General features: G+C 44.5%; 2 protein-coding genes across 2 annotated transcripts; one reads left to right on the top strand and one right to left on the bottom strand.

Moving 5' to 3' along the window:
• Nucleotides 1–77: 77 nt before the first annotated feature.
• Nucleotides 78–11543, top strand: ZFYVE19 (zinc finger, FYVE domain containing 19). Its single transcript, XM_010580090.1, has 11 exons — nt 78–288; nt 846–967; nt 2798–2851; nt 3377–3537; nt 4707–4852; nt 5749–5863; nt 6430–6639; nt 7140–7219; nt 7931–8041; nt 9448–9590; nt 11015–11543. Exons 1-11 carry the CDS (start codon nt 235–237, stop codon nt 11079–11081), a joined length of 1263 nt encoding a protein of 420 aa, XP_010578392.1. The 5' UTR covers nt 78–234; the 3' UTR covers nt 11082–11543.
• Nucleotides 11544–14821: 3278 nt separating this feature from the next.
• On the bottom strand, nt 14822–23662 carry PPP1R14D (protein phosphatase 1, regulatory (inhibitor) subunit 14D). Its single transcript, XM_010580089.1, has 4 exons — nt 23480–23662; nt 19104–19199; nt 18859–18891; nt 14822–16792 (listed from the first exon to the last, which is right to left on the bottom strand). The coding sequence occupies exons 1-4, from the start codon at nt 23660–23662 to the stop codon at nt 16724–16726; spliced, it is 381 nt and encodes a 126-aa protein (XP_010578391.1). The 3' UTR covers nt 14822–16723.
• Nucleotides 23663–25210: the final 1548 nt, after the last annotated feature.

Raw genomic sequence — 25210 nt, 5'->3', positions numbered from 1 at the left:
TCGCGTCGTGCCGCGCCGCGCTGCGCCGGCCCGGTGTGTGAGGGGCGGGAGGGCGGCCGGTGTCTCGGCCTCCCCGTTACAGATAGCCCCGGCTCGCTGCTGCGTTTGGGGTCTGCGGCAGTTAAAGGACCTGTGTGTGGGGGGGGAAACTATGCAGCTTGGCATAGGGGGGACGCAGCGCGGTGCCTGAGCGCCGGGCCGGGCCCGGTCGGCGGCCTCGCCTCCGGTAGTGCCATGGATAGCCGGTGCTATGGGTGTGCGTCCAAGTTCTCTGTCTTCAAGAAAGAGGCAAGTGTGGCTGAGGCGGGGGTCAGGACAGGCCGGTCCCGCGGGTACCTGCCCCGCAGTGCGAGGGCCTGAGAGGGGGAACCGGGGGATCGCCTGGCCCGGCGCCGAGGCACGCTTCCCGGCCAGCATCGTAGCGTTGTTGTCCTTGCTTACTGAGCTGTCGTGGTGCCTAGTTTCAATGTGTCTTTTAAATGTGTGCGATTACTCCAGAAAGAAAAGGAAAAAAAAAAGTCATTGGATGTCATCCCTCTAACCCAATAGTCGGTCATTGTCACTGAGAATTCACACACACGCACACTTTATTATACCGTGGGGTGAAATGGTGTCTCTGCTTCCAGCAGGAGTTATGTGCTGGTGCTCGAAGGCTCTTGAGAGTCCCCGTATCTTCAGCAGCAGCTAATGGTACAGTTCTCTTAGAAAATCAGCGTAACCCCAGCGTTATTTTTAGTGCACCTTAGCATAGGCGTTGTTCCTGTGTACAGCCAGCTAGAGCAATGGGGTGTCTATAGTGACTAGGTGATGAAGCCCTGCCCTGCCCCTCTCTTGTATCTCCGCAGTGTGGATGCAAGAACTGCGGACGGTCGTTCTGCTCGGGCTGTCTGAGCTTCAGTGCTGTTGTCCCCCGCTGTGGAAGCACTCAGCAGAAGGTGTGCAAGCAGTGTCATGGAAAACTAACTGGGTAAGATGGGAGTGTTTCTTCACCCAAATACAGTGTCCTGCTTTGTGTCTTCATTTTGCATCCCAATGTTGTGTTGCAGATTTCTGCGTGAGAGCTTTGCCTTGCACTTGTGCATGCACACTGCGCGTACCCTGGAGCTTCAAGCCAGGCCATTACTGAACTGCTGTTACATGAGCTGTGCAATCCAAAGATGGAAGTCAGGATTTGTGAGGCTGTTCTGTGTGATGACAGAGTAGTCTGAAAGAACTAGGTTTAAATCTTTATGGATGGACACTGAATGCCTGTGGATATCTTAGCTAGACGAGACCAGGTTAAGCCCCACTGTGTTTTTGCCCAGAAATCTACAGCCCTTTGAAAGCACTGGCAGTCTTTTCAGATGTGTAGTAGTTGAACAGCCTGACAGTAAGATATTCAAAGTGTTACTACCTCAGTGACCAAACAGTGACACAAATCCTCATTGTTGAGGGGTCTCTGCTATGTGTAGCCTGAAGACTTAAAATTTTGTAGCATAAAATCGGTTTGCTTTTAAAAGAAAAAAATATTTGCAAACATAAACTGTAGATTGCCTGTTAAAAACAAAAAAATGTAATTCAGTAGCAGTATGGGTTATACACGTGAAAAAGTAAGACAAGCGCAAGTGTACACCAGAACCACTCTCTCAACCAATTCTTCTGTGTCCTCTTCCTTCTCTTGCATTTCTCTTACCTCTCATCCCCACTTCTCTCCTATAGCAAGGAATTTTCACCAGCAAATGGGGAATTTTCTGGCTCAGCAGGTGTCTAGAGGAGAAGAGGCTCTTGTTAGCAGAGGTCTTAATTTCAGAAGCACTGGCTCATGAAAACACTGTGAACTATTGATGGTAAAAATACAGTATTTGGTCTTTCTGTTTTGAAATTTTCTGATTGCCTTTTACAAATTCAAAGCCATTAAGAAAACAGGGCAGCCTTTCTCCACATTTCTTTTTTTCCTTTTTTTCTCATCTGTTTAATATCAGCACTGTAGAGTTACAGCAGAAAAAAATCATCCCTGACTGGATAGCAGGTAGATAATACACGTAGGCTGCAGCTCTGTAAGCTGCATGTATTGTTCTTCATGCAAATAGCTTTCAGAACTGAAACCTTAGAACTGGAAAGTGGTCCAACAATGTTGCATTCATTCGTTACTATACAGGCCTTAGCACAGCACAGATGTCTTTGTAGCTGTGACTTCTAAGAATGAATAAAATATGCTAACTACCTTACGTAAGTGTGTAGTTTAGCAGCTCAACCTGAGTATAGCAAAGTAGAAGATAGTTACACAAGATGTTTGTGGTGTGCAGCATTCAAGTGTGCTAGAAGATGTCATTATGATACTGTTGGTTATGTAATAATTTTTATAACGTTTTGTTTAGCTTGTGCATTATATAATTGTGTGTTTGTTGCATGCCACAGCTCCTTTCAGAGTATTCTGCTTCATGGAAGCTAATTACACTGGGAGTCTTGCCTAATTACTCTCTACTTGCTCTCTGAACTGGGAGGTGCAGGCTGTGGGAGGCAAGGGTATTTCAGTCCCACCTCCTTTGGATCACTGGTGACCACATTAAATCGTATTTTGTCCAGATGCAAAACAAGTGGACCAAAGGACTAGAAATGAAGTCCCCTGCTGTCCCAGGCAGGTGTATTATTTTAATCCCTTCCATAAGCTGATCGCTGTCCATATTAATGAGGTTATGAAAGGGGCTGTACCAGGAGGTTGAGGAACGCATGCTGATTCCTCCTGAGTTGAGAGACTAGATGATTGAAGCATTGCCAGTATCCTGAGTTCAGAGAAATCGTTATTTTTGTCTTCCAGAGAGGGATCTCAAAGCAGTTCAGCAAAATGGTCGCCACCAGAAAACTACAAAAAGTGAGTTGCACTTGCCAATCAGACGGTTGTTTCTGCTGCAGAGTAGCCTTTCAGGCCCTCTCTCCTCTTCCCCTATAGAGACCCACAAAAGTGGGGGTTGTGGTGTGGGTATTTGCTTGTTCAGAGTTAGATTAAGGGTGGAGCTTTTGTTTTGTTGTTTGGGTTTTTCCTTTGTTTGTTGGGGGGCTGGGTTGTGTGCTCTTTTAAATAGACTCCTGAAGAGCCACCTGCCTATCTTTATCTGTGACTGATGGGGGTTGGCTTGGAAACAGGAACCTGGTGGTGAAATGTTCTCCTTGGAAATGGTGCCAGGTGTGCTGCTGCTGTGAGCTAAGGTTTTCCTTACACTTGGGAGTACCTCATTGTGCCAATATGGGAGACCCTGGTACAGGAGGGAGTGGTTTCTGTTCTGTTCTACACTGATGCTCTTCAAATAGCCTGTTGGGTTCACAGGGGATATTTTCATATCTCAGGGTTCAAACCCCAGTTCTCAATTGTCATGTCTTTTTTCCATCCTTGTCACAGGCGTGTAGCAGCCTTTGAAGCTAAGCAAAACCAGCTGAAAGAACAACAGAAGGCAGCTGCAAAACCCCCAGGTCAAGCAGGCTCCAGATACCAGGGGCTCTCAAAAGAGGATAGAGCTATTGCAGAGAGACTGGAGAGGCTCAGGGAGGAAAGGAAACCAAGTGAGTTTTGGAGGATACTGGAGATATTTTGGGTGGGAACACTGCTGCTTGGGAAACATGGAACCTTGAGGGAGAGGGAAGTGCTGGGCTTTCAAAGCCTGCCTTTTTAGGGAATTGAAGGGCTAACATTGGGCAAAGCATCCATGTCCTGCTGCCACAATGGCCAGATTCTACAATTATTTTAGATTAAAATAAAACCGCTTTCTCATTTTCCATTTTTAGGGGTAAAAGGATGCGTCAAGCCCAATAGGAGCAGAATGAAATGAGGGTCTTTGGCCAAACTGTTTTGCAGAAGGTTTCCTGTGGGTCATTGTGCTGGGCAACAGCAGTGCCAGTCTCTGTGAGATTATGTTCTGGCCAGCCTTGCCTCACAGAGGAGAAAAAGGACTTTCATCCCAGTCCACAGCTGTCAGGTTCTGGGATAGCCTTGTGGGAGAATAAACTATTTAAAAAATGGTATGTGGTGTCTAAAAGGGAAAGAACACACTGCAAAGTCGTTACCTGATTATCATAGAATCATTTAGGTTGGAAAAGTCCTTTAAGATCATCAAGTCCTACTGTAAACCTAACACTGCCAAGTCCACCACGAAACCATGTCCCTAAGTGCCACATCTACATGTGTTTTAAATACCTCCAGGGATGGTGATGCAGCCACTTCCCAGGGCAGCCTGTTCCAATACTTGATAACCATTTCGGTGAAGAAATTTTTCCTAATATCCAATCTAAACCTTCCCTGGCACAACTTGAGGCCATTTCCTCTCATCCTATTATGTGCTGGGGGAGGGAGGGTTTCAGTCTGATATGCCTAGGATTACGTTAAGAGCTGTGGGAGCAATGGACTGTACTGTCTAAATGACACTTGTTTCTCTGCCTATCCCTAGTATCCCGAGTCAGCTGATTGCCAAATGACATTACCCTAATACTCACAGCTAGGAGATAAACTGTGAAGGAGGCAAGGTCTCGGAAAAAAAGGATAGCATTTAGTGTTAGGGTAGTCTCCAAGTCACTGCAGTATGACCCCCCTTTCATGTCAGGGGCTGAGGGAGGTTTTTGCTCGGGTGTTCAGAGTCTGATTCCAGAAAGAAATACAATTTTAAGAAAAAAAAAAAAACCGTGAAGCCTTTTGTTTTCAGTAATAATCTCCTCCCTTGCATTATTTTGAATTGCAGAATCCATCCCTACTCAGGCTGAGATTGAAGCTAGGCTGGCTGCCCTGAAGGAGGACTGCTGGGGACCTGTTCCATCCACACAGGAAATGGAGGACCGGTTGGCTGTCCTTCAGGGGAGAGATCCTCCTTCCCAGGCTCCCAGACCTGTAAGCTCCCTTGGCTCTTTAGCCAGCAATGTGTTCTGAGCTGACACAGTAACTGGTGTCCCAGCGTGTTAGCTGTTCTCCCTTCTTCAGCTTTTTTGTGTCCAGGTGGCTCCCTTTAGAAATCTTTGTTTGCTGTTTGTGTCATTGCTCCAGAAGCAAATGGCCAGCCTTTACCAGTTCACTGCTTCAGTTTGAATGCAGTATGTTCCTTTAAGTCAAATGTAGTTCATGTGTTTATTTTTAGGAATAGATGTTAAGTTTTTTCCTCTCAACCCATTTGTATACCTAAGTGGTCTGATATTTTTTCAGAGCTGTTTGTCTGTGTTTGGGGCTTATCAGCCCTGCCTTCTAATTGTATCTTGTAGTTGTTACTGCATTCCAGCTGGGCAAAATCCTGTTAATTATTCCAGAAATGGAAGCACACAGTGGTTAGTCTGAGACTGCAGAGGAATGAGTAGGATATATGCCTTCAAAGCCTATATAAATGATCTTGTCTCTGAGAAATCATTTCCTCATGCTCCTTTTTCAGCAGCACTGCACACCCAACTGTTATCACAGGCCTCAGTGGGGCTGCTGACTGGCACTGTTGGGGATGGCACTTTATCTACATTGGAGGTAGTGGCATAGCTGGGGTTGCGACCCAGCAGCATGTACTCCTATACATTCAGCAGCACTTTGCCTTGTTGGCTTTTAGAGTTGTGCACATTCAGCACCTCTGAGAATGAAGGCCTGAAAGTCTTACACCAGATAACTGTGAGCTGAGAATCTCAAGATCAGTGGATGCATCTTTTTATGCTGCTTTCACCTAGGGTGATCTTGGTTACCAGACTTTTCCTTTGATTGAGTGTCCTACTTTCCTCTCGTTTGCCTTTTCCCATGCCCTCCTTTTTTCTTAGGTACACCAACCTCCTGATACCAGAAGTCTGGTCCAGCAGACAGATGACCTGTTAACTCAGCTGTCTGAGGAAGTTGCCATTGATGAGCGTTATAGACCAAGAGTCCAGCCTCAAGGTATCTATTTTGGCTTCCAAAGACCTGATTCTGTCTAATAATGTATGTGCTATAGTAAGAATGGAATATGTGCCTCCCTATCTAGCTTACAGGTGAGCTGGGTGTCCGGTTTGTCCTTATCTCCCCCTTATGACTCCCAGATTGACCAAGAACAGCCATCTGACTCCATACTGGGTCTCATTGTCTTTGCTTGGGAGATGGTTCCTTCTTCTCAGGGTTATATTATTCAGATTGCTCCTCTCTGTTCCTCTAAGGTGACGCTTCCCTGGGGAGGAGCTGTTGCTAACTCCTAACACACCTGTGCTCTGTTACAAAACATCGGAATCTGGGATACCATTATCCTCCTAGCTGCGGTGCTTTCTCTGTAATCTCACTGTAAACCACAAATTAGTTTGCTTTCTTCTCTTCGTGTACAGTGCAGATCCTACTGCAGCATGCCTTCTCCCATTATTACCCAGATTAATGGAGAGCAGTGAGCTGCTCTCATACCATTGCTTTAGTCGTGTTGTCTGTGCCAAAGGACATTGCTGCTGAATCACCAGCATGTTCTGTCTGTCTGTTTGCAGCTGTTAGTAGCCAAAGTTTGAATGATCTCAATCGGGAAAGTGAAGATTTTGTTTGTCTTGAAAATCTGGACCCAAAACAGCGGGAGGAAGAGAAGAATAAACTTCTGGCAGAAGCTGCTGCTGAGCTGCGGGAAGAGAACACTAGGCAGGAAAAGATCCTACAAGTTGCCAAGAGACTGGCAGCACTCAGAGGCGAGGACCCAGAGAAAGGTGGGTAGCAGACAAAAATACAGTGCCAAGAGGGGAACCAAGTTCTTGTGACGGTTTCTTTTCTGAGAGGTGTTTATCCATTTAATTCCTCTGTTCTGCAAGAAACAGACTGTCATTTGGTTCTGTCTGTAAAGTACAGGTTGGTTCATCATGAAATCGGTATGAAAGATCTTAGTTGAGGGTAAAGGCCAGAGCTCTGAGGTCAGACTGCTTTGTCTTGCACCCTTCTTTGAGGTAATTCTAGCATACTCTGGTGAGGTTAACAAAGCTTTTAAAAGCAAAGCTCTGATTTTGGTGGGGATTTTTTCCTTCCCTCTTCCAAATATTAAAAACAAACAGTAAGGCCCTGTTTGAAGAGTCCCCATCTGAAAAGGATCTGTCTGTGCCAGAGCCAGAATGCCAAAAGCAGCTCACACCACCAAGGATTGTCTGTGGCACATAACTGGGCACAAGGTTTGAGGCAGGTGTGGGACATAATCTCCTGTCTCTTGCTCCTACAGTTACACTGGAAACATATAAACTGCCTGACAGTGATGAGGAAGTGGCTGAGGAGGAAGCCATTCGCAGAGTGCTAAAACAGGTCAGAAGTGGCAGTGGTGGCCTTGTTTATCTTCCTCTCAATTATTCCCAGTGTGTGTGTTACCTGGTGAGCGTGCAAAGGATGTGTTTCTGTTCCTGGACAGAGTTTCATTCCTTCCCCTCCTAGTGCTTTTCCAATATTAGCTCCCATGGGCCAGTCAGCTACATGCGATTGACAACATTACTTCTAGTCTGTCACACTGTCTCTCATTCACACTTAGTGTCTCTTTATGGTGCATGTCTCCAACCCCACTCTGCTGGTACTTCCTTACTTCTTGTTTCATCTTTTCCCTCACCCAGCTAGAACGTGGATATGTGTGTGCTGTTTAGCACAGCTTATGCCTAGTTTTCTCTCTAAAGTGTCTGTGAATTGTCTTGCAGGCAGACATGAGCTTTCTGTGCTTAAGTTTCTGCCTGATTACAGACCACACGTGTGTGATTAGCATGGTGTTGAGGGTCTGCTGATAGCTGCACTGCAAAGCAGAGTGTGTTAGCTGAAGGTCTCTGCTGCTACACTGACTGTTCACAATGTACACACAGTGTTCAGAGTGCAGAGCAAGCTCACATCTGTCTGGATAACACCAGATGTATTTAGACTTGTCATCTCCCATTACTGTATGAGAGCAAGGAGAAGGCCAGGAGATTTAGAGCCTAGAATGATGTTCCCAACTGTGTTTGAAACAAGAGGCTTCTTGCTTTCTGTTGTTACCAGCTTGCAGAGGAAGCAGCCCTGGATGAAGCAAGTGGATTCAACATTCCTCCAGATCAGACCACACAAGCAGGAGCCTCACAACAGAACCTGCATAAGAAAGCGAAGCAAAAGGTCAGTGAGCTGGTCAGGATCTCTTGGAATGACATGTTCCAGGGTCTCAGGATAGTACAGTTCTGCAGCAAAAGTTTGTTCTATCCTAAGCTTGATGCAGAAAAAAAACCAACAACCAGCTTCTCCAGAGCAGACAAGCTGAGGTGGCTCCTGCAAGGCTGACCAGCCCTGAGTGCAGCTGTGAGTCATCCTTGTACTTTTAAAAGGAATTGCTCCCTGGAATACAATTCCTTTCAGGCTGGCTTTCTGCTGAATGGGATGGTGTCCTCTAAACCCAGAGAAGTTAGCACAGACCTTGCAAGATAGATATTAGAGAAGGGATTTTTGACTCACCAATAGAATTAGACCAAGGCGGCCATGGTCTAGTACCATACAGCTTGAATCAGGGTAAGTGGGAGGTTTGCCAGTGCTTTCAGCATGCGCAGAGTAGGACCTCTAGATAGTAATTGATTGTGTGTTCTCATATAATGTCAGAGGAAGGAATTAGTAACAAGATGTCCTATGCTCAGAATGGAATCCAGCCTATTATGGAAATACATACACCTTCTCCAAAGTATATTACAAGAATTAAATGGACCTGTGACTCACAGACACCTGACAGGCCTGTCCCCAGTGGAAGAAATTATTTAATTGTAAGCATTATTGAAAACATCCATCTCATAGGTATGCCACCTTGCACTTCTGGGATTACTGATGTAAAAGATAGTGCCATCTTACTGCTGTTGTGTTAGGAAGCTGCCTTTGCCAGTGTCCAGGCACTGTGTCCCAGTATGTGTATGGCTGTTCAGTTCCACAACAGTTCTCTGTAAAACAGAAGGAGATTATAGATGGCCTTATGGATAGATTTTAGATCATGATTTCAGAAGATCTTTTTGGCCCAACCTCAGGTAGAAATCAATAGTAGGGGCCTTTTGGCAAATCATGTCCTTTGTCCCCCAGTTTTCTTTCTACAATAGGTAGAAAACAACTCCCCACTGCTTTTCCTTCCCACATAACTGCTTTCAGCAAAACTGCTTGATCGCTTGCTTTTGCAGCAGGGATTGTCTATCACTTGGTATTGCTGTGGTGCCTGCCAGAAGATCTGGGCTTCATGCCCTTAACGCCGTATGGACAATGTTGGTGTATATTGCTGTAGACATTAAATGAGGGGGAATACCTGTTTACCTTCCGAGCAACATAGGTTCATGAGCAAATGATAGGGAGTACCTTGGGTTTTTATTTAACAATCTAGATACATATAGAGCCTATCCTTGTGCTCTGGGAAGTTCATCTCACAAACTTAGAATCAACAGTGTGAACTATAGTACATATGATATGTCATTGTGGCCATCATGCGTTACAGTGAAAGCCCTGTATTGTCTCTGCTGGGATTTGAATTCTGTGTGTCTGTTTTCTTTCTGAATTAGAGCCAGATTCCCATCACCACTGCTCTTGCCAGGGCAGATGACAGCGATGAGGATGAGTTACCCTGGTGCTGTATCTGCAACGAAGATGCCACTTTGCGCTGCCATGGCTGTGACGGGGACCTCTACTGCCAACGCTGTTTTCGGTAAGTCTCACAATTCCTCTTGGTCTGAGAGGTGGGTCACAGGTAAGCTTGGCTACTTCAGTTTGTTCTTCCCATTGGGCAGAAAAGCAGGCAGTAGGAGGGAAGATTTGAGGAACACGGATCTGAGCTGAATGCTAGTCATTATGGAAATACTTTACACGATCAGTAGTTATCCCAGGCTTCAGGGACTAAACTGGTCCTAGACAGAAATGTTCTGTCTGTGCTGCTCCAGTGCATGTTTGGACACATTGTCTGAGTGTTCTCTGGGGCAGCTGATGTGCTGAATTGCGTGGGATGGGATAAGTGAGGCCATTGTTCAGTGACTCCTATGGCTTGTTAATGACATTGATGGATGATCTGGGCTGGATTCCCACAAGAGGAGAGATCAGATAGTAAAAATTCCTGTGGCTTTTCCTAGGTTGAGACTCTGCGGTCTTAAACCATATAAAAAAATATTTGTTGAAATATGTGTGGGTGAACCTTTTTTCCTCAGTCAGGCCTTGCAGCAGCTATTGGTTCTTAAACATCTGTAGCTTTATTTTTGACAAAAAAGTTGCATGTATCAGATTTGGAGGGTTAATTCCTTTGAATAGAAAGCTATTCCTCACAGCTTGTGTGGCTTCTCTTTTTCATGCCTCAAAAGTATTGGGTAGTTGGCTGTGTTCTCAGATTAGTGCTGGATGACATTTAGACAGCAGGACGCTAAGAGTCTGGTTGGGATAGTAAGAGATGCTTTTGTGTATATTCCCTCATTTCCTGCAAATGTTTTTGTAGAGAGATGGAAATGGAGTTGGGGGGGAGAACACATGAAAATGGTAACAAGACGTATGACTGGCAATGATAGATGATTAAAAACAAAACAAACAGATAAAAGTATCAGACAGCAAACATCAGTAAAAGCAGAATCAGCAGTCTGGCAGGTAAGTGAGTGTATCAGTTGCATGCTGCAGATGCAAGCTTGTGTCTTACTCAACACTGCCTGCTTCTGAGCATGGTTAAGACAGCTGCCAATACACTGCATTTTAGCCACAACAGTTATTTTTTGGAGTTGTGCGCAGCAGACTATCATTTTGACTGCTATCGTAGGAGTTGCTAATGCACCTGGGAATCACAGACATGGTGCTGAAAATGAGCCACCAGTTACGTGAATCTCTCAAAGAGGGGAAGAGACGGAGACACCTATTGTCATTTCCCATTTCAGCAGGCAAGGATGAGCAGAACTTTCCACAAAGTACCTCAGAGGTTTCTGTTACAAGCAAATATCTAAAGTAGTCAGTCCATGTGGCTGCCAGTCAGGTCCTCACAGATAACCCACGGGATAGGTTTCTAGTTAAGGGCTGCTGGGAGACATCTTCTGCAGTGGCTAAGGGTGAGTTCCGTGCCTGAGTATTTACTTCTGACTGCACTTTGTGTTTGCTTTTCAGGGAAGGCCATGATGAGTTTGACCTGAAGGACCACCACACCTCCCGCTATCAGCTTCCTTGCAAGTAGAAGTGATCACACTCTTCATGGGTAGAAAAGGAGATGGAGAATGGGAAACGAGAGGAGTCGGCCAGATGGGAAGAGTCCAAGTGGATTTGCAGCCAAAATGGGTGATGTTTTGGACAGTTAAAGGATATGCTGTAATCTGAGAGAGGTTTGGAGGATGTGTGACTTTGTCCTCACAGATACAACCAGCGAAGTGCAGCGTTTGCTGTGCATGCTTGGGGATAAATGAGGACGTGATATGAGGAGGTGGATACAAGTCTATAAATACAGACGGTAAGGCAGTATGGGTAGCAGTAAAGATGTGTGTTTAAGGCAGTACTGACTGGCTGCTAAGTAACTTCCTGCTTTTGCTAACAGCTTATACACTGATTCAACGGGCAACGAAGCACTTTGCACTAAGAAAACTGTCTATGTCGTGATCACTTGTGTGATGAGAACTTCCAAAGCATAATAAAAACTATTTACGGAGGCCTGTGGTTAAAGTCTCTCCTCGAAATGCCTGATAGCCCTTTACAAAATGTTGCCTTCTTGTAATGGTATGTTAGTCCTAGTGGCAAGTGGCTTAGGGAAAGAAATGAAGGATCATGAAGTCATCAGAAATGTTTCTGTGGTGAGGCTGAAAAAGGTGCAGGGGCTACTCTGCCTTGATGGGCAGTGTTGCTCATGTACTAGAAATGAAGGATGCTTTGTAACGGTAATCTGCTACTGATGCACAGCACTGTGATCTGCAGTGGCTGTGCTGAGGTTCCATGTGGTCTGCAAGAGCAGTGTGTTAGTCTGCAAGAGTTGTGTATTAGTCTGAAAGCAGGGTTTGGCTCTTTATTATTTGGTTGCCTGGTAGGACAAAGATGTTACCTGTGTGATGCTTTTTATCTGATTATGAGAGAAGCTCAGTTTAATAGGCTCATATCCCTCCCTGGAGTTGGTCTAGATGCAAGTGGCACTTGCCAGTGACCAAAGCACCCAGAATTGCTTCAAATACCTGACTAAACTTGCCCTAAATTGGCTGTAATATCCCATCATGATGAGCTCTTCCCAGGACTGTAATGTGACTTCCAAGAGAGCTGTCTAACGTTGACAAAGTCCAATGGCAAAAAAATCAAGTATTTGCCTTTGACAGGGAGTTTCCAATGCATCTTGCCTGTCTGGTTTGACACTGCTGCTCCCAGCTGTCTGCCCTGCCCCTCTACTTAAAGTCACAGCCTGTGTAGGTGAGTTGACAAAAACAGTGCACCTCGGCCACCCCTGGTCAAAGCACAGCAAATAAATTAAACTACTGCTGAAGATGGGTTTGTGTTAACATGCTGGACTGGATCAGGCCCTTCAACAGAAACCTGTATCAGACAGTATAGAATAGTAATACTGCAGGTTAATACACTAAAAATTGCAAGTGTATCTGGCAGTGCCATCAAAACTCTTTCTTTGTTAGGAGGAGTGGCAAAACCTGACTCCTGTGGAGGATCTTCTTTCTCCTGGCAGTCCTTGCTTCACCAGTGCCTGTCTCTTTGGGACACGTAGATAGGAAAACTACTTGAGTTGTTCCAGTGCAAGAGCTCACAATGAGCCCTGTGTTACACAAAATTTAAGTAGAGAGTTACTGCCCTGAGGAGCTTGCAGTCTTAAAAACAAAAACAAAATGCTGTTTTGGCTTTGTGTTATTGTAGGAATGACCGTTTTTCATTGCTATTATTTGACCTGGATAATTAGTCTGATAGCAAGACAGCCCAATTCTGTCTTAGGTTAAATCCTTTGTGTTTCACATGTACAGGAGAAGTTGCAAATACCTCTTCTTCTATCTCTTCTAAGACTGATCCATTCCTTTGGGCTTCAGCCTGTGTCCTTTCTAAGCAGTTAGTAGACATTTTAATTCTTGCTTTACAGCTGGTTGTTGTTTGTGTTTGATTTTTTTTTAATATCTTGGTATGAGCTGGTGCCTTACTTGCAACAATGCTTCATCAGCCACAGCCAAACTTTGAGCTCCTTGTGCAGTTAGGCAGCCTGTGTCTTGTAAGCCCTGCCCTCTTCACATCAGTGGAAAAGGAGCAAGTTACAGCCAGAAGCAGTTTATTTAGTTTCCCAGATTGGGTTCTGTGGGGTCATCCCAAGGAATCCAGAAATGCACCCAGCCCAATACCTGAAACAGAACTTAGTCATACATGGAAGAGTCTCTTCAGTCAAACACACACATGCTGATGCTTTCCCTGCACCACTAGTGGACATTTTTGTGGCTGCTGAGCTTTCTGCATGTAACTGGCCATTTTAGTGGCAGCCCAATCACTTTCCCCTGGAAAGCCATTCCCACTGTAGCTGTTGCCTGAGTGACCTCCATGTAAGAGGGGTATCTAGATCAGCTGTCTGCAGGAAGCAAACCTAGCTGAATCTGTTATTGTGAAATAGGAATGCTGTATGACCTTTAAGTGGGCAGTGTACTTATAGCTGTGTTGCTTACTCCCTGTCCTTGTCTTTGAAAAGGTGCTGGTAAACAAGTAAAGATACTGGTAAACAATCAGTTCGTGACAGGCCAGATCAACTTCAGTCATAGGACTGAAGAAAGCTTGGTATCTTCAAGAAAGAGATTCAGCTTCTTTGCTTCTGTCTTTGTAGCATGCCATGAAGGCACAAGAACATTTTCTTTCCCTCTCAAAATGTAGGCTCCAACCCAACAAGAATTCAAAATGATGATAACACAACATTGAACTCAGATTAGCTTACCAAGAGAGGTCTCAACTTAGTTAAACTGCATTAACTTGCATTTGCTGTGGTTTACAAGCATGCATGTTGCCTCAAATGCTGTAACATGGTCATGTGTCCAAATGTAGCAGCCAGAATATTTTTAAAGGCAATGTAAGTGTTGATCATAACTAAGGGAAAACTGCATTAAAGGTTATTTTATACACCTTCATAAACCTTCAGTTAGAAAAGCACATGAACTTTCATCCATTCCTGAGTTTTCTTGGTATAATCAAGAGGGCAAAGTTCCTTTAAAGAAACATTCTTACACAGTATATATATACCAGACATTACAGCCTTATGCTAGTGATAGTGCTGTGAAACAGCAAAGTTAACTGGAAGCTGTTTGTAAAAAAAAAAAAAAAAAAAAAAAACAAAAAAAACCCCCAAGCCCCAAACCAATCAAAAAAACCCCCCCAAACCAAACTGAATTTAGTCTATCCTTATGGTCTAGGCTGAGAACTGCCAAAAAGTAAATAAAAGCAAATATTATTTACTACTTTTAAAAACTAAACAAAAAGAAGTTGCCCTGAATGCCTTGCATTGCTTTTTCTTTTGTACCAGTGAGCTGAGAAATCATCTAGCATTGGCCACGTCTTGCTTTGTTCCCCTTGATCACACTGATCACATTTGAAGCGCTCTCATGTGGTAGTGATGTCCTTAGGTATCAGAACAAACTGCATATCATAGGGGCTGCAGCTTAGTCTTTTTCTGCTACTTGCAGAATAAGCACAAAGACAACTTCTGTCAAGCAGACTTTAAAGAACCGGCTTTTTCCTAGCAATGTCTGCCTTAAAGCATAGCCAAAAATTCTTTTTGCATCACTCCATATTGAGGGAATACAGAACAATGCCCAGGGTGGACAAAATCTCTCTCTTGGGCCAGAGGAGAGCCATCTCAGGTCTTTGTGCTGTCACAGCTCAGCAGAATAAAATCAACCCTCCTGGTAGGATACATAGTTAATCTGGACTCCTATGCGCTAGTGTGCTGCAGCTAATTACAGCTCTAGTTCAGGCCTGTCCACATAGATCTTCCACCTGAACTTCTGTTTGAACCTAGTCTGTGTTTTTAACAGTGCTCAGAGCTCTTTGTCAGTGTGCTTTATATCTCCTTTCTCAAGGGCTGTGATATATGTCTTAGCAGGTGTCAATCCATGAGCAATGCCAGATCTACAACCAGCACAGCTCTGGATTTATTTTTTTGTTGTTATTTTGCTTACAAAGTTGAGATTTCAGGAGGGCAGGCATGTCCTATTATCCCCTTATTAATCAAGAAATGGCATGTCCCTAGAGCTACCATAGATATATATGGACCTGATAAAGAAAGACCATTTCTCCAGCCTAGTGGGTGAGGCTTGGAGCCTCTTGGAGCAGCCTTAGGACAAGGTATGAGCTGCACGGCTTGCTAACTTCCAGGAGGCTGTCGCATACAAGAACAGCATGTGAAGGGAAGCCAGCCCTTACATCACAGTTAACTGCAGCTTGGATTTTGTCCTCTCAGAGATGTGCACAGCCCACAGCTTGTTCACTGACACTTCTGCTAGAAAACAGGAGGGAAGCAAAAGGTAATAGTCATCACCCTGGTACTGATAAAGATGAAAAGACTAATGTATTTAAGATATTACTGGTCCAGCCCAAGAGTTCTTGTTTGTCTTTGTTAGCTAACCTGCATGTCCCTTTTGTTCCAAAGTGTTGGCCCCTTCTGTTCCTGTCTGACAAAACATGTACTCAAAAGCTAGCCTTGAAAATACTGGTACATAGGCCGCCCTCTGCATGTGACTCAGCAACTCATCTCTTGTGTTTGAGTGGCAGGCATGAGAGCATAGGGGCAGGACATAATGTGAGAGTCTGCTCTGCCTAAGCAATCAGCCTCCATTTGCTGTCTTATTTCCTAGCCACATGTGTCAAGTTACTGACTTGCTTAGAGGCTGGATGTAGTTTCCTCTGTATTTTTCCAGCCACATGTTAGTTGTAGCCAGAAGAGTTTGTGCAGCAAGGCAATGTGTCCTACTTCCCATTTGTGAGACCTACCTGTCTGCAAAAGATGGTCCCTGCAGGGAAATTGGGAGCAGGTATTTTTTCACTTCAGTTTTTCTTTAGTGTCTAAAAAGAGAACAAAAGCAAGCAGTGCACAGCTGGTTTTCCCTGGTTTAATATACAAAATAAGCATTTTTCCAACATCTTTTTAAATGATGAGAAAAATCATTCCCAGACTTTGCTTCTTTAGAAGATGCTTCTAAATCATTAAGTCCTAAATTCCACAAAAAGGGAAAACAATCTCTCTTCCATTAGCCTTAGCAGCTGTTTCACTAACTTCCCTTTAAGTAGACCAGGTGTACTCAAACATTTTCCTTCCATGCTGCTGTATATTTTCTGTCCAACCTTCATGAATAACAGAGGCTTAATAAGACTTACAAAGTACGTGCAATGCTGTAGAGTCAGGTACAGCAGTAACAAGCAGGAGATCACAGCTGGGTCCCAGCCAGACTGAAACAGGGTGCAGCTTAACAGTAACTGATTTTCCATGTTGATGAATGAGTGATAACCAATGCCTTGTTTTCCTTGCAGTGGACGGAAAGAAAGAAGTCTTGATGAGCTCCTGAGAATTGTATTCAGTGCTCCTCAGCCAGCATGGAAATTCCTAGAGGAAACTAAAGGAAGGACATCTTGTCCTGTTCCCCAGGTTAACATGCCCTTTAAGAATCAGGAAGATATACAGTCTAGCTCCCTGCTGTGTGCATAGATCTGGAAGGAGAGGAGACTTCAAACCACTGGTACAAAGTTCACAAACTTAGTGATGTTTCTCAGTAACAGTAAGTCCTAAACATACTCTGAAGTGATGCTGCTGATCCTGGTTTTTGTGGGGAAGATACACGTTTTCTTGTGACCAAAGCTGGGTGCTCCATGTGGACAAGGTCATTTCTTCTGAGGATTGGTGACTCTCCGGAGACCTTTCAATCGACTAAGCAACTCCGTAATGAAGTCCTACAGTGAGAATTGGTTGAAGAAGGATGTCATGTTAATTCCAGTGCTCACCAGCCCAAAGAATACTATAGCACTTGCATTATTGCCACATTCACCTTCATGTTGAGCAGAAACCAGAATTTTGACATGTATTGAGCAAACCTATCTTTTAGCTTAGGAAAGGAGACCTTTCAATGGATGAGAAGGATCTAAAAGCTCCTCTACTTTCCTTCCCCTGTCTGCCTCTGGAGCAGCCATGTTTACATTCTCCTCAGGAGCCAGCCTGCCCCTCTTCATCCCAGATACCTGCTTTTTCCACCTTGAGATGACCTCAGGATGCTGTTGTCCTCTGTTAGGTTCCACTGCTTCCTGTTGCCACCATAACCTCCTGCCTACTTCTACTGCCCTCCCAATCTAGGGCAAAGCAAGTCATCCCTCTTGTTGAACCAGTAAAGCTCCATGTTGTGGATTGCAAACCATCTCGGAGCTGTGCCAATTCTACAAGGAAGTGGCTGGCAGAGAAGAGGTGGAGCAAAACACCCATAGTACTAATGATAACCTGGAGCGGGGGTTAAGGACAAGCAGAGCAGATAGATGAGCAGTTAATGGAGATAAACCCTGACTACTTTGCTGACACCACCAAGGACTATGAACTAAACTGGACCATCTGGTTATTCCAAGCAGAAGGCAATGAGACTAGTGCAAAATTTACCTTCTGCATGACAGGTAACATCACAATAAAGGAGTGTGCAGCCTTTCTTCACCCAGAGAGGTAGCTACATGTCCTTGTAATTAGGCAAGGTCACTGGAAGTATTGCAGCTTGTTACCATCTGTGCTGTGTGGAAGCCCAGCTTCCTCACTTGGGTGGGTGATCAGGGGTTGCCTGTCACAGCATGCTCTGGAAGGAAATGCCTAGGATCATACATACCTTTTCAGTCAGTCCTTTCACAGGAAACCAGTTTGTTTCCTCTGTCTGCTTTCTGCAGATAGGCTGCTGTGATCTTTCAAGGGCACCGGATTCAAGATCACCAGGGTGAAAGTACGTATTCTTGCCAATGGGGCAGCAGTATCTGTCTGTAGTTAGCAAGTACCATGCTGTCCTCAAGATACTTTCATGGCTCATGAATCAGTAGAGCAACTTCTTTTCAGTTATCTCTCTGGGAATGCAGGGTTCTTGCCTAAGATCTGAAATTCAAACACTCTGAGAACTATTTCCCTATTGCCAGCCTTGTCTGCTGAATCCCTGCTAGGCAACCATCTGTAATGATTGTTACAGCAGAGTTTAATTTCAGTGATAGTTGTGCATCCACCTCATTTTCTGTAAGGTCATCACTTTACAGCTACATAGGCTCGACAAGATGTGGAGACTGATGAATGATGTCCAAGCGCAGTGTTCACATGCAACGCATGTGACTGAAGCAGTGATGGTGGACTCCATTTTGCACAGGTATGCAGTGCAGTGAAGGCAATTGCTGTGCGGTGCATGCACTACACTGCAAAGTATTGGACTCCTCTCCTTTGGACATTGTGAGAGCTTGTGGGATTTCTTTAACTCTCTAACTCAAAACCAGTACTTGTAAAGTTCACATAGGGAAAAAAACCCCACACGTGTAAGACTAACTTGCGTGGCCACTGCTCAACAATTATCTGCCCAATCCAATCTAAGGGCCATCCTACAATCTTGTCACTCAAAACACTAGAGTGGTTTAAGCTATGAATGCATTTAGTTAACAGTGTGCAAGATGGTTACATGAGCTGTATCACTGTCTATAGCTTTTCTACACTGAGAACCAAGTGGTAACTCGGCCTGGTCAGCTTAGGATGTCCAAAACACGGAAAGAACTTTCTTCGGTTGTAAAGTGTAATTCCTTACTTGCTCCACTCCTCTGCCTTCAGATCACCCATGTAGATTTACATGTATTTTTCTAACACAGCAGAATAAAGTGGCAAACACCTCCCTTTGGGATTTAAAGAAATCTGTGGTATCACATTAGGCACAGTGATATCTTGGCTACTCAGCCAAGCAGCAACAAAGACACACTCTTACAGCACAGTATAACACAGACATTGACGGTGCTTCACTCACCTCTGTCGGGCTGGCACACTCATGGAGGATTTGCTAAAAAACAAGAAGAATCATTTTAATATTTTATGAGTTGACCTATTCTCCCCTCCCTACAAAAAGGGTATATAGTCTTACTACATTTGACAGGCTAAGACAGAGGCAAGTGTCATGCAACACTGTATATACATACTCTGTACCCCCCACACCACTACTTTTCTTTATGAAGGAAGTCCCTAACTTAAAGTCACCAAGTCCCTCTATCTGACCTGTAGTTTTAATTTCTGTTCTTCATTAGGGACCTCCAGGAGATCTTCAAGATCTATTTGTGGTTCAGGAGCTGCTGCCTCTGTTTCCTCTCTTAGCTAAAAAAAACCAAAAAACCACAGTTAATAAACCTTCAAACTTTTAAGACATCTAGAGGCCATCTGTAAAAAACTGAGCAGCTGAGAAGGAACTAGTTACAATAAAACTATGCTGCAAAGTTGAGGTCAAGATATAAATTGTCTCAAAATAAGGAGATTCTTACAAAGAGGGCATGGATTCCAGCCCCTCTGTGGTGTCCGCTGCAGCTGCACATCCTGATGTACACATTCTTCATCTTTCCCCACCTCCACACTTTATACCACTGCTCAGGGATCATTGTCCACCATGGGGAGATCCTTTCAAGAATATCCAACTGCAGTTGCCAACTGCAATGCAATGTAAGCCAGCCAGGGACAACCCTCATCTATGAAGAGTGTGCACAAGCATTCATCAAACAGAAATCCAGCAGGCTTAATCTTAGAGAGGCACAACTAATTCAAGGAGATTTTAGGCTTTTAGGCTAAATATATTCACATAATTGGTATTTATACTAAGGCTTTTTACAGTAATGGAGAGAAAAACGATTACGCTTTTGAAAGGCCTAACAAAATTTTGCCAGCTTTCTCTAACAGACATGAGAGGGATATAATAGTCTCCTTTAATGTAAGGGAGACCCCAAGCTTTGGTGATTGGAGTAATAATCTTGTAATGCATGGGGGCATTAGCTGGAAACATTTGTAAACTTGATCACAGACACATTTTAGCTTCACCTGTCTCTACAAGACTGTAAGGAAAGCAGGCTGTTGTTTCCAAGGTATTTGCAAAATGAATCTTTGACAACACAACACTAGTGATACTTTAACATAGTAATCAGCAGAATCAGGATAGTGAGTAAACAGTGCAGTACCTGATTGCTGGGTAGCATTTATGGATGTATATGTAAACCATTAAACAATAAAGGCAATTCTTACAGGAAAAAAAGAAACTTGTTCTGAGCAGTCTCTGATACCAAGCCAGAGAAGAAGTAGAAAACCTTTGTTAGCTTTGTTACACAGCTGACTTGACAATAAGTAATAAAACAGAGTTAAATACATTGTACTGACCCACACAGCATTTCTTCTTAAAAGGAATAGATTTCATATGACTGTTTAGACAACAGGTGTTGATCCAGCCTGACTTTGTCTCTGGCTAAGAAGCTAAATAGGCCAGGAGGGTGAGACAGGGTAGGAACTCCCTGTGGCTTTCTGGTCCTAGTACAGACGGTGTTCTGGCTTCCACGTGCAGGGAATCATCTTGAAAACCAGAATTGTTTTGTTGCAGAAAGCCTCATGACAGTAAATAGCATAGCTTTCAGATTACCTGTACCAGGAGGCAATGTTTGAATTAACCTTGCTGGCATTTGAATCTGCAACGCTGTTTTTTGTCTCTCTGTCACACGGGTTTCTGGAAGACCCTGAGGAACATTGCACTGCCAAGGGCAGGTGGAGCAAAGGAAGAAGCTGGCAAAGAGACAACGTAATGGAAGTCGATGGATCCAAGGAAGCCCAGACTAGCAGGGCTAAATAGTCTTGCCACAATGCACAAAGGAGAGCAGGAGGACCTGCTAGACACCTGCTAATGTGTCCAGTAATGCTGAAGTAATTTACTGTGGCACATGTATTTATTTGAAAAGATCCTATGTAACCCCCTGTTGTACCCTACTAACAGTCTCTGACCTGGCATAGCATCACGTTACACAGTTCCTGGTAGCAAATCTCTTAGGTTGGCCCAAATACACTAGGAAGTTGGGAAACCTGTTGTGCTGGAGAGGTGCTAGCAAAGGCAATCCACTGGCAATCTGTTCCTGTAAGGGCATGGCTGGATTTCTCACTTGTGCCTGCTGGGATTTTGTAGTAGGGAAAAAAATAGTCCCTTTGGGCAGCTACTCTGGTGACAGTAAACAGCTCCTAATTCTCAGAAAACCAGAAGTGGTAACATAACCTGACTTGTTTTTCTGACATCTTTACAAGTGTACATCTGTAGACTTGGGCAAGTAAGAGTAGGACACAGGGAACCTCATCTCAGGTCATGTTACTGGTGGTACCAAGTGCTTCTCATCTATTTAAAAAAAACCCAAACCAAACCTTCTCTTTAAAACTGCAGTAATTCCCCAAAGGGCAAGATGTTCTGTTACTCAAAGCAGCAGCCATTCTCCTTGCTTATCTCTAGCAAATCTCAACGCTCAGGCTAAGGGCTTTCTGAACTGAGCTACGAACCCCAGGGACAGTCCCTTAAATGCCGGTGCAGGCATGGTTGGCAAGCGACACAGTCGCTGCCTCTGTTCTTTTGAACAGCCTTCAGTCACCAGGACCACCACTCTAGCACTTCACAGACATGCTGGATTTGCCTGACTATGTCTAGAGATAACATCTGCTCCTACATACACTATATGTTTCATATATATATATATGTTTCATATATGTTCAGATACAGCTGAGAATTTATTACTATCATTTTATGAACTATAGAAAACAGCTGGAAATTCACAATTAAGTCTTGAAAAGATTATGATCTTTTATCCTTTGTCATTTTTACTAAACAAGCTATAAAATTGTTTGGGAAGTCCAAGAATGTTAATTAACAGAACAGGAGCAGTAATATACTCATGTTCAGAGGACCCATGCATTTGCGACAGAAGATAAGACCTTTTTCTCCGTGTTTGTTTTCTGCTGCATGTTCTTTGTGTATGGCATAAGTTAAAACAGAAATTAACTGTTTTTCCCTCCCAACATGCCATGAGAACCTGGTACGTTCCCACAAATACCAAATAGGAAACAGTCACACAGAAAATGATGATAATAATGATGATGATGATGATAATAATAATAATAATAAACAACAGCAACAACAGTAATAAAGATAGCCTCAGAGGCAGTTCCTGAAGTTCGGCTCTTCAGCCACGGAGCTGATACCGTTCTATGGCTCTTAGGCCCAGAAAATCAGCCTGGGCAGGCAAAGCTTCTCTGTACCATCATGGCATATAGCACAAAAACCGCCTTTCCTGGGCTGTTCTAAAATGTCCACTTCCACTGTTGATTGCAATTTGAAATTGCTGGTGCTCAGAGTGGAAGGAAGATTTTAAGCAATCATCAGCTCTTTTTTCCTTGTATCTCAAAAATGTGCTTAACGCTGTGCTGGCGTGCAAATATGAAAACAGGGCAGAAAGGCTTGACAGTTCATTTAGTCTGTCCCTATCCCAGATATGAATAAGCTGTTTTACACAATTTGTTAAACCCATCTATGTCTTCTGTTGAAGATGTACTGGGTTGTGAGTCAAGAAAGCTATGTTCTTTTACTGCATCAGCCATTGCTCTACAGATAAAAGCAAACCCCTTAGTCAAGATATTTAAATGGGTTTAGGACCATGATGTACAATGTGGGAAATCCTTTCACCTTTTCTTGTACCACACTCCAAAGAAATTATGTCAAACATGGAAAGGCACTATCCCGTCTGAAAGCTCTCTGTGTAAGTGCCATCCATCTAAGCACAAAATATAAATAGAAGTGATATTACCAGGTTAAAATTTCAGTGTACCCAGCCAGTGCTGGAACTTGTCACACCACCCTGAAGAAAAAATGTCATGTACCCTGCAACAGCTCAAGTAAAGACTGGTACCATTGGGGTGCTGGACCTAGGCACCCCTGCATCTTTCTTAGTGGAACAGCTCTCAGATAGGCAGGAAGAATTTAGGAGGGACTGTTCCTGGTGCAAAGGGAATCTCAGGCAAGAAAGACAGCTCTGGGGATTTGTGACGATGAAGCCATAAGATCTCTATATTTGAGCATGGTTTTTTTTTCTTTCTACCCCTTCTACCAGTACTGTGTGCAGACTCTGCAGCTACAGACACAGCATTATCTGGGGCATCTCACTCAAACAGCAGCTGTAGCTACACTGTTGTGACCGAAAGGAACAACGGTACACTGATAACTCTAACACAGCTAGCGTAGATACTGCTGGCAGCAGAGCCACTCACCACATGGAGCTCAGCAGCAAGAAGCATCCCGGGTGTGTATATCTCTCTAGGTTCTGCTACTCGTGCTGAGCAATAGCTACACCCCCCAGCAGGCGCAAAACTGGGCAGTTTAAAGCTGGTTGGATTGTATCGGTGCAAGCTTCTCTGGCTGCAGACACACCAGTCAGAGAGAGCGCGGTAGCAAGTGGCAGTAAGATACGCGAGGAAGACTGAAGATGAGAAGCTATTTCCAGTAAGACAGAGCAAGCAACCTTCTGTCCCAGCACACAGGGCCTCCAGTCCCATTCACCTGATGAGCGAGGGGCTGGTTTGCCCCAGCTACTCACCCGGCATTGGTACAGCTCCTGCAGCTGGCTGTTGATCCATTCCTCCAGGTCTAGCCAGCGCTGTAGGTCCTTGCGGTTGTACTTGATGGTTAACTTGCCCAGTTTCCTGTGTGATGATTCCTCCCCAGGTTTCTCTGGCGTCTGGAAAGTCACCCGGGGCAGTGCACTGGAGTTGCTGGCCATGCTCACTGCTTCCTCCTCCTCCTCCTCCTCCTCTGACAGCAAGAACTCACCTTCCCCTGGGCTCCCTTGCTCCTTTGCTCCGTCTCCTTTAACCAACGCCTCTCTGCAGCAACCAGTGGCTCACAGCACAGGCTACTCACAGATGCCAAAGGCGGGCAGCATTGGTGGTCCCAGGGAGAGAGGTGGGGGAGAGCAGATGGCGGGGGCCGCAGCCAGGCTCTGCGGGCAGAGTTACAGCCGCCGATTCTTGGGTTTCACCATCGGCCTCGCTGACAGGAGCGGGGAGGCAGGCCGGCAGAGGACTTGTTGTAATAACATCTGTTGTTAAAAGAAGCCAAGGGAACCAGGGAATTGATGAACCAAGTTTGTTAATATTTAACTCAAGTCAGCTCCAAGAGGTGGGGAAGAAGGAGGTTTTAAATGACTGTTTTCCTACAGGCATGACTTACGTGCATGTGCAATTCCAGAGGGCTGATCCCTACATAATGCATCGAATCCTGCTGTGTTCAAGCTCCATGAGCCTTTGTAAACTACTTTGCCTGCAGCTACAGGGTGTAGCTCCCATTGAAATGGTGTATTTGGCATTTTCCAGCTAAAGCACTGAACCCAGCACAGATAAGGAGAAATGGTCTGGAGTCATGTGTCTACATCCCCTATTTTGCAAGAGTGGGAATACTAGGTCAGTGACACCACAAGCCAAACTTGGGCTCAGCAGTCCCCTTTTACATTGTTCTACAATCTGTAAATTTATTCCAGCTTTCTCAAAAATTTCTGTAGAAATCCCAGTGGCCTGAATTTGAGATCATTTGAGCAAGGTGCTTCTGAGATAACAAAATATCTGTGCTTTTATTAAAAAGAAGTATTGGACATGATGACCCTGCAGGGAAAGGCCTGTCTAGGGATATAGCACTATCTCCTTCCCACAGAAAAGTATTCATGGTAAACAGGTTCACCTGCTGAAGCATCATAAACTGCTATTGTACTATATGTTATCATTGCTTGGTTTACAATCTCTTTCTTACTGGAAGACAGGTTAAAGGTCTGCAGCGTTATTGCCCTATGCCATTTTAGAAGGATACACGTGAGCAGCACTGTTCAGAGGAACAGAAATAGGGCCAGCTGCGTTTAAGGGGTGCCAGGGCACATTCGCTCTAGATGCTGCGTCACACCTCTTCATTCATCTGTTCCCAGAGCCCTCCGGTGACCTGCCCTATCGAACGGACAAACCAGCTGAGACCCTCCGTCATGAAGTAGATCCAACAACCCCAGTCTCGTGATTTACATGGAAAAAACATGTAATTCTCTGCTGCTCCTGGCAGCCAAGGTACTTCCAGTTTGGAGACCACGAGCTAGAGGAACCAAAGGAAAAGCAACCAACCTTTCTCCCTCGATAGCTGCTGCTGGGCAGCATGGGGCAGTCTGCAGGGGGACTGGTCTCCTCTGGAAGTCATACCCAGTCCCACTGCCAAAGCCACATTCGTGTGCCCAGAGGGATGATGGTACAGCCAGATAGCGACATCTTGTACACAGGGTGATAGAAAAATGGGC

Source organism: Haliaeetus leucocephalus, unplaced genomic scaffold (genome assembly GCF_000737465.1).
Source record: "Haliaeetus leucocephalus isolate CR32 unplaced genomic scaffold, Haliaeetus_leucocephalus-4.0 Scaffold696, whole genome shotgun sequence".
Lineage (NCBI taxonomy): Eukaryota > Metazoa > Chordata > Aves > Accipitriformes > Accipitridae > Haliaeetus > Haliaeetus leucocephalus.
The sequence above is the reverse complement of the archived record's forward strand: the minus strand, read 5'-3'. Positions and strand labels throughout refer to the sequence as shown.

Bases quoted from the DNA above. Each gene is read 5' to 3' on its own strand.
- PPP1R14D (XM_010580089.1), bottom strand. From the start codon at position 23,662: ATGGCCAGCAACTCCAGTGCACTGCCCCGGGTGACTTTCCAGACGCCA. The intron at 18,892-19,103 runs GTCAGATAGAGG...CTTGTTTTTTAG, and splicing joins AACAGAAATTAAAACTACAG to CAAATCCTCCATGAGTGTGC. The intron at 16,793-18,858 runs GTGAGTGAAGCA...TTCTCACTGTAG, and splicing joins AGTGTGCCAGCCCGACAGAG to GACTTCATTACGGAGTTGCT.
- ZFYVE19 (XM_010580090.1), top strand. From the start codon at position 235: ATGGATAGCCGGTGCTATGGGTGTGCGTCCAAGTTCTCTGTCTTCAAG. The intron at 5,864-6,429 runs GTATCTATTTTG...GTCTGTTTGCAG, and splicing joins ACCAAGAGTCCAGCCTCAAG to CTGTTAGTAGCCAAAGTTTG. The intron at 7,220-7,930 runs GTCAGAAGTGGC...TGTTGTTACCAG, and splicing joins TTCGCAGAGTGCTAAAACAG to CTTGCAGAGGAAGCAGCCCT.